The 17,191-nt window shown below is 45.1% G+C and overlaps 1 protein-coding gene across 2 annotated transcripts in view; it reads right to left on the bottom strand.

Moving 5' to 3' along the window:
* Positions 1-17,191, bottom strand: part of CELF2 (CUGBP Elav-like family member 2) — a 307,488-nt gene that overhangs the window by 58,483 nt on the left and 231,814 nt on the right. For both annotated transcript variants that reach the window (XM_054726443.1, XM_054726447.1), the window contains 2 exons: positions 11,611-11,745; positions 3,010-3,089 (listed from right to left, as the gene is read on the bottom strand). In XM_054726443.1, the coding sequence (XP_054582418.1) occupies positions 3,010-3,089; positions 11,611-11,745 (215 nt within the window). The remainder of the gene's footprint in view (positions 1-3,009; positions 3,090-11,610; positions 11,746-17,191) is intronic.

Below are 17,191 nucleotides of genomic sequence, written 5' to 3'. Positions count from 1 at the left end.
TCTCATCACAATTAAAGTTGTTAAATTTTGCTGAGGTAAAAAGAATTCTACCCAAGTGATAAAAAAAAACAAAAAAACAAAACTTTATTGAAACTTAGCATGATATCAGTCCTCTCTCACTCCTCTCAGAATTTTATTTTCCTACTTAAGTGAGCGTTTCCTTTCTCTTCCCTTGGGGTCACTTTTCTTTCTCCTAGAGAACTCCCTTGTATTTTTTTCTTATCACCTTGGATAGTTTATCGGGGAGGTAGCTATGACTACGTGAGGCTATCATGTCTGTATTACCAAAAAACATGGGAGAAAAATGAGGTGACTGTTGAATTTCCAGCGTATCAGTCTTTAGCTCTGGTAGCCATAGTCATAGGACAAAATGTTAAATGTCAGTAAATTGCATGAAAGTAGTATTTCCACCATTAAAAGAAAACTATGCTTCATTTTTCTTCATCGGCTCCATATTTCAGCACTTCATTCCTTAAAGAGGGCAAAATATTCTGAAGATGAAAATTATATAGACAAAGGGTTTTGCATGGAAAAGGGTTATTATTACTCTATCAAATTTGTTCCATAACAAATTATAGCATCTCCTCCTAGCAGTACATTCACTGTTAGTTTTTTTCTTCCTTAAATACCATAAGATGATATAAAAGTAGAAAATCAGGCCAATGATTATAGCAAAAAATTACTTGTTTAAACCATGACACCGAAAAATGGGATAGGGAGAGATTGGAGAAAAGTAGAAAAATAGCAGGTACAATATTAAAAATCAATTATTTTTAAAAACGTGTTCTTTTAAACTTTGACATTCACATCATTTTGAATTCGAATCTCTTAGATGACACATCTTGGTTAAAGATGTGAGCCAGAGTCCTGAAAATAATGTAATCTGCTAAAAAAAGAAAATAAACTTCAGTTGTATGACTCTAATGTAACTGAGTAATGTCTAATTTTCCATTTAAATGCCAATATTTTTTAATTAAATGAGACATTTAAGTGTCTGAGGACCCTCTTCTTTAAGCATGGATGTCCAGATTTCAAACAAGTGCACCAAATTTGCTTTTATAATAGATATCCATAACAAAGGACCAAGGGCTCCTTAGGAATCAGCACCCCCACTTCTCTATCGAAGGACCTTTTCCTTTTGAGAGCCCATCATTCCTGCGCTCGGGCTCACGCCCAGCAGTGCTCTCTTTCCTTGTGCTCTCCCTCTGCTGTGATGTGTGTGTGTGTGTGTGTGGGGGGGGGGTAACCAGAGCCCCTGCCGGCCCCTCTGGGGCTTTACCAGGGGGCTCTGAGGGAAGCAGCTGGGGCGGCCATGTTTCCAACGGAGATGAACGAATTTAGACTAAAAAATGATCTAAGATGAGACCAATTTAGGTACAAATCACTAAACTACAGAAAATAAAAATAAGAATGAAGCACATACATGGAAGGTAATAAATACAGGTAAAGACTTTCTTTGTCCTGACAGTACTTCCATTTTAATCTCCAAACTGATATGAAGCTGGAAATCAGACTGATCCAGAACGATGGAGCAGCCGAAGTTAGGGGGCTGGGGATACAAAAACTGTCACATAGGAAACTGCAGGTTGTAAAGACTGGCTCCTAGGTGCTTCAAATCCTGCTAATTGTCTCCTATCATGGCCGATTTTCACCTGAGCGTGCCTTCAGGTAGGGGGTGGGAGTGTCTTAAAAATGCATTGCACTGAAAGGAAAACACAGTGATTATATAAGATATGTTAGGAATATCAAAGTCAAAATGAAGTTCGAAAAAGACAATAGGCTTTGCAATGCTGATATCAAAACTTAGAAAAGTACAGTAAACACTTAATGACAATGCCATGCACACTCATCCCCCCTCCCTTCCCAACCACCCTTTGGCTCACTGTAAAAAAGTTGCCACAAAACATGACGCATAATGAGCACTTAGCTCCCAGCATGCTTTGGGAGATGCAGCATTGCAAAAAACAAAACAAAACCCAAAACAAAACAAACAAACAAAAAATAACCCCCCCAAAAAATGGAGGCCAAAAAAGAAGCTCAAACAATCAATTAAGAAATTTTTGCTAATTAAATAAAACTGAAAATATTTTTTCCCCCAAAGATAAAAAATATAACTTCAGATAATGTCACAAGGCCACCTGTGGAAAAGATCACCCATACACAGAGATACAGTGTACATAATACAGCAGCACATGCACTCCCAAATGATTCTATCAGACAGTACAGAATAAGTAACAGCATATCACTCTTGGAATGCTTTTGTGCAAAATTCTGAAAGGCCATGACCCAAATCACAGACTAGAAGCGTAGAGCCATCTATCTGCATTGGCGGGTGAGCACCCACGCCAGCATCTTTATTTTCCTCTAAAACCACTATCTCTCGTTAGGAGACCAAATTTGAGCCTTTATGCTTCTGGATTATTGTTCATTTTTCAGTAAGGAGAGAAATCTAATTTTTCAGGGGACTCTCATCCATGAGCGTTTTCACTGGTTAAATGAAGTGGGAGAAGTAGTAACTTTCTCCAACATTCTTGATGCAAAAACACAATTCGTGTAACTAAAGATAACTTGATCCCACATTAAAAAAAAAAAACACACAAAAAGAACCCCGTGAGTTAGCACAGGGCAAGTTGCAATTTGGAGTGGGGGTTGTTCATGCTTATTTAATCCATACCAACCCTGGGCTGAGGAGCGGATGGGACCCTTTGGGTGCAGAATACTACTTGGCTTCAATTGCATCGTGACTTCACATGGCAGGCCCTGGGCCACTGCAATAAAAGGCTCAAAAAACAATGGGAGCAGGCTTTCCTAAGTCCATTTCAAGTCCGTAGGGGGAAAATTCAGAGAGAGGAGGAGAAGGAGGGAGAAAGAGTATGAATGAATGAAAGGAGAGGTGGTGAAAGTTTAAATCTGTGATTGTCATGGGAACAATCCACACAGGAGAGAATTGCGTTACCATTCCCCATCATTTGCACAAAGAAAACAAAGAAAGGGCAGATGATACAGTACCTCCATGGTCTGAGACTGATGCATGGCTTTGATTGCATTCTGTGCCATTGCCCTTGTAGAAAATGTGACAAACGCACAGCCTGTGGGAAACAAGGGGACAGGGAGCAGGAAAGACAAAAAACAACAAGACAAAAGGGTTGGACGCTTGTTAAACCAACACGGTCTACGAGAACTGCCACAGGACGACACTGTTCTCAGTAGTACATAACGTAAACAACTCCCCTCTCTGGTTTTACCATACTCTGCTCTTCACGCACAGTGCTGACTTGCTAATCTGACCAGAGTAGAAAGAGCTGTTGATTGATTAGTTTATTTTTAAAAAACGGAGATGAGGAGAAGGAAGTCGGGCACCCTTTTTAACCACGGGTTTGAAATGAGCAAGATCTCGTTAACATTTTCTAAAATAAAAAGTTGCTCTTTTACATTTTCTGTCTGGTTGATTATCTTTACTTAGGCATCCACACATTAGGGCTCTGGATTTCAAATTTTAGCATCCATTTTTAAGCAGCAAATAATAAAACCCTCACTCCAAGGGCAAATGAGCATAAAATTCCAAGAACTCAAAATGTCAGCAAATAAATATATCTAATCTCTTCTGGATAGTTAAAAAGTATAGGTGTAGAAATATACATCGATGCTATGCAAATGCAAACCCATATACCAAATCCTGCACAAACTAGTATATATTAATTATGAACAAAAACAAATGCTCTATTACTCTAAGGTTCAACAGTGCATACAAAGCAAACATTTTAAATTCGCATTGGATTTTTTTTTTTACTGGTACAGAATCTTCATGACTTTTTGGAAGTTGTGACTTTCTGACATGTATCAGCAACCTGACCTACAATCTAACATTCACAAGACAATGTACATTTCTCTGAATGTCTCCTGCGAGGCCCATCGAACTTTCCATGGCTATCTTTTTTCTCTTTCTGAAAAATAACTAGAATCTACAGTGCCTGGTCCCGCTCCTTGTCACAGTGTTGGCTAGCATGCAGGCCACCACTCCAACTGCACGGCTCATTGCCCTTTGCACTAATAAAAACACTGCCTTTTGAAATTCACATTTTATTCATCTTGCACCCTTGGGCTTTTAGAGAAGAAGACTGTGAAATTAATGCAGATTCAGGCTGATTTTATAATAAAACCACAGCACACTAAGATCTGAGCTGAAGCAAGGCAGACTTAGTTCACTTATGATCTCTAATGACTATAAAAGTGCATTGATTTTAAGCTTGTTTAGCATTGCACAGTTTGAACTTAGGTATCAGAGAATAATTTAGTGTTCCACTCAATTAACTCAAAACTTTACTATTATTACCACTTAAAAGATTTCCACATGAAGCAGATCTGAACACTGAGAGGCTAAAAAGCCCATCGTCATCTCAGAGTGAATCCAAGAAAGCGGAATTCTGGCATCGACAAGGCGGATGGCTGCCCCGTTGCCGGCCAGCCAAATAGAAGGTCCTACGTCTAAACAGCCAGTGGATTGTTTGGTTTACGTAAACCCACTTGTGAGCCATAAACCATATTCCTTCTTTTGTTCTGCATGTGCACCTGGTGAGATTATCAAGTCAATACTGTACTAGCACCTTTTAATCAAACATCAATGCCTGCCCATTAACCCCAAAGCACAACAACATCCAGTCATATAATAAGTCAATGGATTTTTTTTTTTTTTTGCATTATGCTGTAATTTTTAACACACAACATTCTCAGTGCATGGGAGATTCATCTCACATCCCCCTCCCAGTTCAGCGGGCCTTCTGAAGCCTGAGGGGAGCTCAGGATGAATGCTGAGCTGTTTCATATCATTCTCTATTTCAACATGCTGCCCGTGCCTATACTGGCTGCAGGTTCTGCCATCAACCAAGGCCATTGGCAACCTCTCTAAGGCACCTACATGACGGGCGGAATAGCGTGCGTGTGAGGCAGATGACAGTACCTGTACTGGCTTCCATATTGATACTCAGCTCTAAAATAACAGAGTCCCAAATTTACCGTCCATTTCAAAGTCATATCTCTTCAAAAACATTGTCATTATTAATGGAGGAAATAACATAAACATATTTTTCTTTTCCCATTTTTTTTTTATCTTGAGAGTACAATGGAGGCAAAAGCAAATAATCTAATGGAGGCATCTCTGAAGCCATGCGAAGCCTGGACTAACTGCTTTGAACAGTCAAGAAGAACTGTGTCATTCACTTCATTTGCTCTTATTATCCAGGGACATGTGCCAAACTGAGTTTCCAAAACAGAAGTTAAGAATGCATAAAAAAACATATAAAATGTCAACAAAAATCAATAAGGCACAGTTTATGCATTTACTACAATTTCAGAACAAACAGAACTTTTGTAAATAACTTAGTGAGAGAGATATAGTAATCAACAGGTCTAAAAAGAAAAGCATTAGCGACAGAACAATAAAATTATACCTCTATAAGCTCAACCCATTGCCCTTTCCTCTGTGAAACGTGCAATTAAAGCTCGACTGGTGCTTCCAATTATGTGATCCTCATCCCATCTGAAAAAAAAATGATCTGACAAATCTGATGACTTCTTTAACCTTTTTATTCTATTGGCAGTGGTGCAGTAAGGGACAAGTTGTCTCCGTAGGGGCTCTGTCAAGTTTTGTACTATGCGCTGTGTTCATTTACTCAGGAGAGAAAATTACTGTGTCATTTATAAAGTGAGAGCCTATGTTGAAATATTTCACTCTCTATGCTACTCTGGAGGAAGTTAAGCAACTTCAGAACCAAATGTTTCATGGATTGGTAGCTGTTTAACCTTTGTAATTTCTCTAAAACAGTAGGTCATGGTAGTGCTCTGGTTAGATTTCAATTTCTTTTCAAACCACTGAAAACTTTGCGGTGGCTATTTAGGATTAAGGCCTCAACTCTGTGGCTGTTCACTAACATCAGCTCCTACCACCAAGATTGGCTGCTGGCTCCTTTTCTACAAGGTAACTAGATGCCTTTCCATTGGATAGAAGTAACTTAGGTCATAATTGCCTCCTACTAAATTATCTTCTACTACAAATGGCTTCTGGGTGTGTGTGTGGCGGGGAGGGGTCACGAGATCCAGCCAGGACAATGGCTCTGGTCTTAAAGGGTCTACTCCTTAACTTCTCTAGAATGTTGTATGTGCTGTCTTAGCAGTCAGTTCTCAGGCCATTTGAGAAATGAAAGAGAAAGTAGATTGGAAAGAAAAGATACAGGTACCCAAACAATGAAGCTACATATTTTTTTTTTTGGGGGGGGGGGGGAAGGAAGGGTGGGGTTAGATAAGATAGCTTGTATGTTACTGTCTTAAAGCCTCTAAATACAGGACAGCAAAAGAAAAATTTGCATCTGTGAATGCAGCCAATCTTGCAATTATTTATTGTCTGCATTTTCAGAAAGTCAGAGATTGCTAGTAGAAATGAAAGAAGTTGAATTTCTCTTATTTCAGAGAGGTTGCTTTCTTGCTAAAACAGATAAATGATTGACTGGGAAAGTTTCTCAAAGTAATTTCCTCCTACAGACAGGATAAGGAAAGCACGTGACCCTGTCACAGAGGAGATTTTGGGACACATCTATTGCACTTGTCATTTCAGTTGAAAGGATATTTGAACTCAGGTGTACTACCTTTTCTCTTGGCTGCAAGAGAATTTTTGGAGAACTAGATGAATTCTTGCTCTGTACATACAAAAAATAAAAAATAAAAAAATACAGGCGCTTTTTAAAAGCACCTACAATGCCTGGGCCTCTTTTCGGCTACTTCTTTGAAAGAGATGCAGCAGCCTGCTACATTTCAACAGAAGAAAGCATAATTTAAAATAACGTGTGCAGCATGAAGATTTCAACCTATGGAAAACTTGTTTATAAATTCCCATCCAGCTGAAAAAAGATCGTTATGCAGCCAGTTTTCCTCGCTCTATCTTTTTTAGCAGTGGCAGGGGTCACTAAACACATGTTATCGGTATAATAACATTTGGGCACAAAAATTAATACTCCAATGAATCATTCCCGATGTTTGGTCCACTTATTTAAAATTGGCATGAAGAGACCAGTCATTTACAGCACCTGAGAGTGACTGTAGACTAGGACTTAATTGGCAAAATCTCATCTCTGAGATGAGATTGGAAGATTGTATACAGAGCAAGATGATATGATATAGTTAATCCAGGGGCATCTGATCAAAGTCCCTACATTTCTGAATGTTTAGGCACTGTGTGGGCAAGACTAAAATGGTGTGATCAAAACCGAGTCCCTCTCAGTGTACATGTTTTAAGAGCCAAAGGCCCTATCCTAACCTCCTGATCAGATATAACAAAAACAAATGAGGATTTAATGGCTGAGTCCAGTCTGTGCTGGCCAACATCCCTGATAATATTGCCAAATCATTTGTCAGGGGGTTGGCAGCAGAATGTTGGAACGCCTTAAACACAGCTGGAATATTCTTAAACAAGCAGAAAGTTACCTTAAATGGCAGTGGAGATTTGACTCTAGTTTTTGGGAAAGAAACATGAAATAAATTCCTTCATTGTCTTTGAGTTACAAATGTTCAGCTGCTACGGTGCAGAAAACCCTGTAGGTTGTACCCAAATAGTCTATTCCAGTGGTCGGCAAACTGCGGCTTGCGAGCCACATGCAGCTCTTTGGCCCCTTGAGTGTGGCTCTTCCACAAAATACCAAGTGCGGGTGCGCACGTACAGTGTGATTGAAACTTCGTGACCCATGAGCAGAAGTCGGCTCTCAAAAGAAATTTCAATGGTTGTACTGTTGATATTTGGCTCTGTTGACTAATGAGTTTGCCGATCACTGGTCTATTCTGACTGTGAGGTTAGAGGGGTGAGAACAAACATGTGTATTTTAGGAAATCGACACGCTAAGGTAACACTGTCACGTAAGTGTACTGGCTCAGATGCCTCAGGCTTTGATTCTGAGAGCTACGATCTCAGTTGACCTGCCAGGTGTCGGCTCCGTGCATGCTGTCTGCTTTCTCAATGAAGGCTCCTGCAGCAGCCTGGGAGGTCCATCTGCCATCGCAGAAGGAGGTGAGTACCATGAAGGTGCTTGACAGCAGCTCAAACCAAACTTGCCAAATTAGAAAACATCGCAGAATGGGTTACTGCTCCCAGAGGGGAAATGCATGCTTAGATGTGGGCACACTGCACTAGTTGAGTCCTGCTATTTGTTGAGTGTCTTCAGTGTGCTCAGCACTGATGGGACAGAGAAGAAATGACATTAGACACCTAAGGGGGAGCATTATCAGCAGGTGCTGGGTGCTGTCTGTGTACAGTCATGACGATTTCCTGGGGGTGGGGGTGGGGAGTCTGTCCTGAAACATGACAGACTTGGGTGCTGGTGAGTAATGATGTGACTTTTAAAATAGTCTTTCTTGCCAATAGGCAGGGCAGGCTTTTTTTTTTCTCTTTTTCTTACAGACAGCGGTGCTGAGAGTATAGTGGCACTTGATGGGTACCAAGCTGTGGGTCCTGGCAGCCCACTAGCCTGGTTCAGTGAGGGGAGCCGAGCCAACAAGCCTGGAGAAACCTCAGTGGAATTTAAGCCACTGATGTGACAGAGAAGAAATGACATTAGACACTTGAGGGGGAGCATCATCTTTCTTGTAGCTGAAAAGCAAAAAAAGAAAAATGAACCACCCAATAAACACTTTTTTATTGACTAGTTTATGCCCTGGCTTAGTTGTTAGAAGGCAGTTTTCGGAGCAGCCACGCTTTCGTTTCACTTAATATTTATTTATTTTTGAAACAGCTGAGCCAGCAACAGGCACTGAGACCAGAAGTGCTGAGCGCCCTTTATCTGCGGTGCCACTAATGGGAGACACATTAATATTTGATTGAAAACTGCAATTATTTAATGAAAGCAGAATAGGAGCATGGAAGAGAATTGTTCCTTTAACAAATACACTGATTCAGGAGTGGTCCCCTGTACCCATGAGTCCCTGGGTCCTGCTAATTGAAAAATCTACCACTGTCTGCCTTTATATTTCAGAACAAATGGTTATAAATGAGTATTTTCTTCTTTGCCATAGGGAATGCTCATCAGTTCATCAGAAATTACTTTTCTGTTCAAAAAAGGGGGGGCAGGAAGGAGGATTCTGCTGTTCACATGGAGCCAGCATTCGCATAGACGTGTGATGAGGGTCCTCCCTGACTTGCTTCAGAAACAGGCTGCTTCAGGGTCTAGTGCCGGTGAATGAAGCAAATGGCCGATCCAACTGGCCAACTCTCTCGTCAAGGCCCATGCACAGCTCTTTCCTATGGAAGTGTGGGCTGCTTTACAGTCTAATCTGAAGAAATAGCTCGCGGGCTGCTCAGGGAGCTCTAGACACTGCAGGCACCAAAGCCATTCCTGACTGTCCCCACTGGACATGTGCAAAGTGAGCAGGGTGGGGGCGGGGGGCTGTCATTGGACCAACAGGCCCAGCCCTGCAGAGGTAGAGTGGGAGTCATGCCTTCTTAACTCACGGTCAAGGTCTCTACTAAACCAGGCGGATGGCACGCTTGTACTAAAAACCTCTCACACTGCTCACTCATGACGCATTACAAGATACGCAGGGCAGTATTTGCAAATGGGGAAACCGAGGCAGAGCGGTGGGAAGATGAAATGACTGAGTGTAGTCACATTTCACGTCAGGAGGAGTTCTGAGGTGGGACCTGGGGGTCAGCGACCTCACGCCTCTGTGAATTCCACTGTAACGGAAGGGCCTGCCTTTCTGTTCTCAGTGCCACGTGCCCTGGCGCATGGAAAACCCCGTGCAAACACAGAAGAGTGACTGAGAATAGCAACAGGAGGGAATGGTGGTTCCAATGGTGAACTTGGCAGCAGAAAGGGATTGGAAAAACGTGATTGTGTGTTTCCGACACATTCTACCCTGTGTTTGCCACCCTGCCTTTTCCCTCGGAATTCTCTCTCCTGGTTTGTCTGCCTGAGTGGGCACATGCGTGTCGTAACTGCAGAACCACCAGGGACCGCATACGATTCGAAGCTCTCCGGGTGTGAATCTGCCAGGACGGGACGGCACAGAGGGCTGGGAGGGAAACCCTAGTGGCCTTCTGATGGGGCGCTGTGCAGGGGCCAGAGGTGGTGCGCATCACCAGCATGACGCCCTGCTCTGGGTGACGCTGGTTATGGCATAGGTGGCGAGCGACAGATTAGATGGAGGCGCTGGGCCTGCTGTTTAGGACAGCCCTCAATACCACTGTCTTGTTCAGTTTCTAGAGAACCACACCTCATCAGTGAGGGTTTCATAGTGAGAGTTTCAGAACTGTTCGAGCACGCCTGTGATCTCCGTGCCTCCTCCCCGCTTCTTTCTCCCTCTCTTTTTTTAACCACCTGCAGAAGGAAGCACAGGGATGGCAAGCTCGAGGCTGATCCGCCTCCTCCTAGTTTTGCTCCAGACCCCCTCCATTGGGGGCCGTGGAGGTGGATGTGGGTGGAACACTTTTGTTCTCTGTACCTGCCATTCTGACAGCTGACATCCTGAAGCGCTATGTCTAAAAGTCGAAAGAACAAATGTGCTCCCTCCCGCACGTGGTGCTGACTTTAAGTCAACTAGGCAAACGGGTGAAAATCAGAGCTGTGATGCTTGGTGCCCGGCCTCTTCTTCCACGTGCGGTTTGGGATGGCCGTGCTGCCCCAGAACCAGAGACTGGGAAGGAAAAGACGGTTCTAATCAGCCCCACGGAACTGGCGCTGATAACTGCATTAATGGAATGAAATCCTTTCAGTGTTGCAAAAATACGGATTTCTAGGAAGAAATGTATTCTACGTACTTGCTTTCAGCTGGGCCTCGCTGGACTGATGGGGAAACTGCCGCCAGAACAATGTTAACATTCAGTGACAGCCCTTACGAGTGGGTTAAAAAGTCGGGTGTGGGGGGTGTGGGGGTGGGCGCCTTGTCACAGGGGACGGCAAACATGGAAAGAGAATAGTTTTTCCAGCTACTTTGTGTAACTGTCTGCAAAAACACTGGCTTCACAGTGCTCGAGCCGCAGCCTTCCACCACGGCAACAGCCTTCTGGATGGAGTGAGTCACTCCCGTCACTACATGGGCTCCCTGCGTTCAGGACTCCAGGAGTCGTGACGTCAAACCCCGATGCCCCCGGATGGGCCCAGTTCCTCTGAGTGCCTATCTGCTCTGCTCTCCGTGGCAGCGTGGGCGGTTTTCCTCGGTTTACATCACGGTCAAGAGGCCCACACCCTCCACATTTCTTTCAGGCACCGCCAGAAAGCCAGAAACTAAGATGAAAACAGTAAGTATTCCTGCCCCTCTCCCACATTTACTCCCCACCCCCCAGCATCCACTTCAATTTGCGACTGAGAAGGGATGTGGAACAACGGGCAGCCTGCCGGCTTCCCACCTGACAGTGATAACCTGAGCTAATATGTTGGCACCAGGACCTTCCCGACTTGAGAAATAAAATGTGATCCTCTGAGCTACGGTGAAAAGTTCAGGTTGGATAACTGAACCACGCGGGATGTACTACAGGGTAACCCCGGCTGCGTGTGGAAGCTACGTCTGCCTCGGCCGTGACACAGAGCTCCAATTAGCACCTAAGGAACGAGACCTGCGCGACAGCACACTCACCTCGACTCAGCCCGTCGGGCCCCCGGAGGATACGGCACTCTTCTATCTGGCCAAACGGAGAGAACATCACCCTGATATCATTCTCGTTACATTTCTTCGAAACCATTCCTATGAACAATTTTCTGTCTTCCACAGCTAGGAAGGAAAAATAATGCATGAGCAAAGGCCACTGTCATCTTTTTCCTTGTCATCCATGTCTCACGACCACGTCAGACCGCCTGCCAGCCACGGGAGCCCGCGCTCGGGCCCAGGGCCGCCTCCGCGGCCCCACCTTGCCCTTCCTGCACATGCGCTCTGTGAGCTCGCTCTTACTAATAAAGAGCCTCACAGGACACAGGACGCCAAGAAGTTCTTCCCCCCATTTTGGAAACTGATGGTAATGTGTTTACCAAAATGTTGAAGTTCCATGTAGTGGCTAAATATTACCATGCCACAGAGATATTTTTGGAGTCAGTCTGTTTTTTTGAATGACAGGGAAAGGAAAAGGTCAGGAGAGGAAAAACCAAAGGAAGAGATGTAGTGGAACAGTAAACAAAACTCTGAACAAAGCATTGGAGGGAAGAAAACATCCTTCTCCGATTTCATGTGGCTGGGTCCCCACAGATCCAGCGGAGGGAAGGCGATGAGAGACGCCTGCTTCTCTGGGGACCTAGTCAGTGACCTCTGCCCCGCGCCAGCCCTAACCAGGACAGCACCCAGGGTCTGTGTGCTTCAACGAGAGAGAAAGGCGAACCCAGTGAAGAGAATGGGGCTGCAGCTACATGAGAATTACGTCAGGATGGCCCTATCCTGACCCCATGCTCGGGGTGAAGCCCTTACCGAAAGAAGAACAAGGAGGGAACAGAACTTTTCCTCCCACTCGGAGGCAGGGCTCTTGATGAACAGAAATGCACTTTGGATGTCATGACAACAACATGCAAATTTTAACTTTGGAACCCGATGTGGGTAAAGATGAGGGAAGGTTTGCCTCAGACAACCTGGGAGATTCTCCTCAGAATCTACATGCCTGTGCTCAGGACGACCGGCCCACACTGAGCCTCAAAGGTGCCCTTATAGCTCAGGGCAGGGCCGGGAGTCCTTCTTCGGGAGGGAGCAAGAGCACCCGCAGGGAGAAGGCTGGCTGCTCCCATGTTCCTTGCAGTTCGTCAGCAGGACGAGAGGGAGGGGCCGTGGCTGCAGCAGCCCCTCGGAGCGGCCTGGCCGAGGGAAAGCCTCCGCCAGACATCACCGTGCAGAAACCTTTTGTACGTGCTTTATAACCTTTTCCTCGTTTCTCTCATCCTTTTCCTGGAAAGTAAGTGTCTCTTTCACCCAACCCACAAGACTGTACTCTAGACCTTCTAGGCCAGTTACTTGGGGCGCGTCAGCCACACTCCACGGCCTCTGCCGCTGGCTGGGGACAGAGGAGCTGCGTGTGCAGCAGTGACGGGGCTCGGGGCGCCGACGCCGAGGCTGTCCAGCAGAGCTCGCGGGACGGGCAAGTTCTAGCGATGATGTCCCTGCAGTGGCTGGGGCACGTGCGGCTCCTGTGACTGAGGCACTGGATGTTCATGTCATTCGATGTTAGCCGATGTAAATAAATGTTAAAAGCCATGTGTGACTCCTCTCTCGGACAGCGCAGCTCCGAGGGGTCTAGGTGAGACAGCTAACCCTCAGGTCACAGAACCCCAGGGTGGACGTGAGAGACTGGAGAGGTGTGTTGTCCAGCTCTGAGAGAGACTCCGAGGCCTGGCCGGGGGAGGGATTCGCTCGGGTCATTCAGCAAGTAGGTGGTCTAACCTGGACCATGACCAATAGCTTACGGCAGTCCAGGCTTTTTCCACTCCACTGTGTTGCCTGCCAGCCCAGAGGCGGCAGATGAGGCCTGAAGGGGAGAGCCACGCTGGAATTGGGAAACTCGGGTCCTAGGTCCAGTGCAGCCATTCAGTTGATGGAGAATGAGCCGACCTCTGTGGACATGTTTTGTCATCTATAAAAGGAAGGTTTAAACTCTATTCCTTTCCCTCTCCTCTCTCCTTTCTCCCCTCCTTAAATACTGGAGAGGAGTGGCCCAGCCACAAGCTTTGGCTGACTGAAGCACCTGGGGTGGGGGGCACGCTGGAGCCCAGAGTCCCTCTGCTCAGCCTCTCCCACCCTTTCGGTTGCTGCGAAGACCATGCAGAGGAACTCCGGGCTCCCAGGAACACGGACTGAAACCACACTCCCACAGGGCTTGTCCACGGGGAACTGTGCCATGGGTTTTGAGAAAGGCCTGATGGGATGGAGGTGAAGCTGGCTTTCCAGACGCACGGGCAGGGTCCGGACAGACTGGCAGCGGGAGGGGGACAGCATGCTGGCGGGGCAGGGGCGGAACCAGGAGTAAGGAAGGCCCGCCTGTGGGGCTGAGGGGGGAAAGCAGCCTGGCTTCGGCACGACAGGCACCATGACTTGCTTCTTGTGGAGAGGGGCTCAACGTGTAAGGAAGGTAACAGAGGGTCCAAGGCTGCCCCGGGACCTGGGGTCACTGCCGGAGGGAGGCCACTGAGGACCTGACTTCCTGTATGTAGATAACACATTTTTCAGTTCATCTTTTCTCCCTTCCGAGTAAGTGAACTACCAATGACCTCCTGGGAGCTGGTAAAAGCACAGAAAGCCGAGGGCGGCACTGGCACAACCGTGATCTGAGTGCTAGAAACATGGGGAGCTTGAGAAAGGAGCGTCCTTTCCATGGGGTGCTGTGAGCGCCAGCACCAGGATGCCCTTCACTGGGAGGACACGGCATTGTTCAGGCTGGAACGGGAGCGCGGGAACCCACTGATAGGGGCAGCGGGGAGGGAATCACCTCCAGGGGTCGTTCTTACCCTCCGTCCTCCCTCTCATCTCTGGGGCTCTGCCTGGAGGAGGCTGCGGCTGCTGTCTTTATGAGAGTAACAATAAATTCCTGTTCTATTTTTTTCTAATCCTAAAAACTCTGGTTTTAGTTCTTTTAGACAAAAGCAAATAACACATTCCCATTCGGTCCTTGGTTTCACTGGTAAACCTATGATTATGGTATTCAGCTGAAACAATTTGTAGATTTTGAGCTTTAGAGGGATACGATAATAAACAAACATGCAGCTCCTCAGTAAGCTAAAAGTGATTTTTTTTTTTTTTTTTTTTTACTAAGATGAGTATTAAAACAGTGATAACCATTTAAGAAATTCTGATGTTCTAGTCACCATGAAGGGTCGATTCAGACAGGCAGGAAGATGGGCGATAACTATCACTTTTTTCAATTACACCTATTAGCTAAAAATAAAAAAAATTAGAATCTATACTATCCATGTCCTAGTCAAAATGCTAGTGTGTGTGTGTGTGTGTGTGTGTGTGTGTGTGTACATGCATGCGCGCGCGCATAAAGGGAGCTGGATGTTTGCAATCTTTTGCTAGTCAAGGTTGCTCTGTGGTTTTAACAGCTGGGCCATGTTTGCTTTGATGGCAAAATGGGGATAACTACACATACCCGCCCTCCCTCTTCCTTGAGTTTTCCTGACTTTCCAGTGAAAATTTATTCATACAAATTCTTCCTGGGATTCCCAAGCTAAGGATCCTTCTAAACAGGTTTGTCAACATTTTAAATAAATATAATTATCTCCAATTCACTTAACTTTTCCATCAATGTTTGATGAACAGGCAGTAAGTATCTTACTTATTTTCTCAATCCACAAGAATGCTGATTGTTTAAATAAACAGACGATGTTCACCGTATTCTGCTAAGTGCTTTAGGGAAATTAAAAAAAAAAGAAAAGAAAAGAGAAGGTCTTTGTCCTCTTGGGAAAAAGCTCGTTTTCCTTCAGGATAACCAGCGGCTGAATGAGGGGGAAGACCAATGCACACAGTGCTGCACAGACGGGATAACGCCATCAGTAACAACTTGGCAGGACTGGAAGGGTCTCCAGACCAGGGGCCACTCCAAGTTTTCCTTCCACAGTTTAAATAAGAAAGGGTTAATAGGATAAGTGGGAACTTTTTTAAGTTTGGGGAAGAGGAACTTAAATTAAAAAAAAAAAATCCTAATTGTAAGCCTGTGCTTACACCCTGGTATACAACCTGTCAAAGTCACACCTGGATTTGGGGTGGCCTGAGTTAATTAACAACTTTTCAATGTGTTAGTAATAACATATGGCATTTAATTACCGCCTCCAAATCCGTACGTTTCTCCACTTTGAATTTCAGAATTATTTCTTCATCTTCTAGTAAATCAGAAACGGTCTGGATGGGAATGTCCTGTATAACTATGCGTATTGGAGCCTTGATGGTCTTTACCCTCCCGGGGCAATATTTGGTTATCTTGACCCATGAGAGCTCTGAACTGGGCACATGGACACACTGGGGATTTTGGAGGCGTTGGGAAGAAAGACAAGGGTCTTGAATGGCATTTCTGGATTTGAGGCTTCAAGGACCCTTACAAGTTGTGAGGGCTGAGAGTGAAAGCAGGATGGATCTATGCTCTGTCCACAGAGTCAAGGGCAAGCCTCTCACCCAGGAGCATGACGCAAGAGTGTGCACCAGCTTCGGCCACCAAGGCCCCAAGCACAGAACCAGAGGCAACTCTATGCTTTTCTTATCACTCACTGCTAGACAAACTTCAGATCTAGCAACTGCATTTAATTTTCAATATTACACTGCTGGTATCTTTTTCTGTATAGTGATGAAGGATTAAAAGTTGGAAAACAGGCCCTCCAATGATAACACGAAATTGAAGAGAGTAACTATGTTTGTGCTGGCATATGCTGGTCCCAGAAAGCCACACCTCCTCCAGTGCCCTTCCCCCACCATCACTGGACTGTGTGCAATGGAGAAATAACAAAAAAAGTTGGATTCTATTGAAATCTGGGTATTGATTCAGTGTGTTCTTCTTAAAGGCTGAAGCATTTTATTGCTAATGCCGTGTGTGTGTGTGGTGGGGGGGGGGAGGGCACCTTGCATAGAAGCATGAAGACAGGAGCAAAATGAGTGAGTTGGCATAAATGTGCTAGAGGCTGCAGCTTAAATCAGAGCCAATGAAAAGGGCAGACTAGAGGCAGCCAGGGAGATTTTGGAAGCCCGGTCAGTAAAATACGGAAGTACAGGGCAGATCGGAGAGCAGTCCAACATTTCTGAGCTCCCCACAAAGGTTCCCTTTTGTCAGAATCTCTGCATGGATGAAGGCTGAAAAGAGTGATTGCTTTTCTGGAATTCATTTGTCCATCACTAATTAATCTGTGATGAGCAGCCTGTCTTGCTCAGAAAATACAAAGTTTTAGAAATCAGAACATCCTGCTAATGAACGCAGTAACTGTCTAACTGTGATGAGTCCTTTGTGTTATCCATAAATGTCAGCAAACTCAATAAAAGTGCAATTAGAGCTCGTTAGACTTCTTTCACAACTCCTGGAGCTAGCTATTTCGAGCATCTGAGCCAAAGCAATCTTGGTGCTCTCTGAGCTTTGGAAACGATGCTTACCTGTCAAAGCTGCCATGTGAAATCAGAAAAGGCATGCAGCTCTCATCACTTGCTTTGGAAAAGTATACATTCCCCCTGATTCCTCCTGCAGGTCCAAGGAGAATCTTGACCCCTGGTC

This window comes from Eptesicus fuscus, chromosome 2, assembly GCF_027574615.1.
Source record: "Eptesicus fuscus isolate TK198812 chromosome 2, DD_ASM_mEF_20220401, whole genome shotgun sequence".
Lineage (NCBI taxonomy): Eukaryota > Metazoa > Chordata > Mammalia > Chiroptera > Vespertilionidae > Eptesicus > Eptesicus fuscus.
The sequence above is the reverse complement of the archived record's forward strand: the minus strand, read 5'-3'. Positions and strand labels throughout refer to the sequence as shown.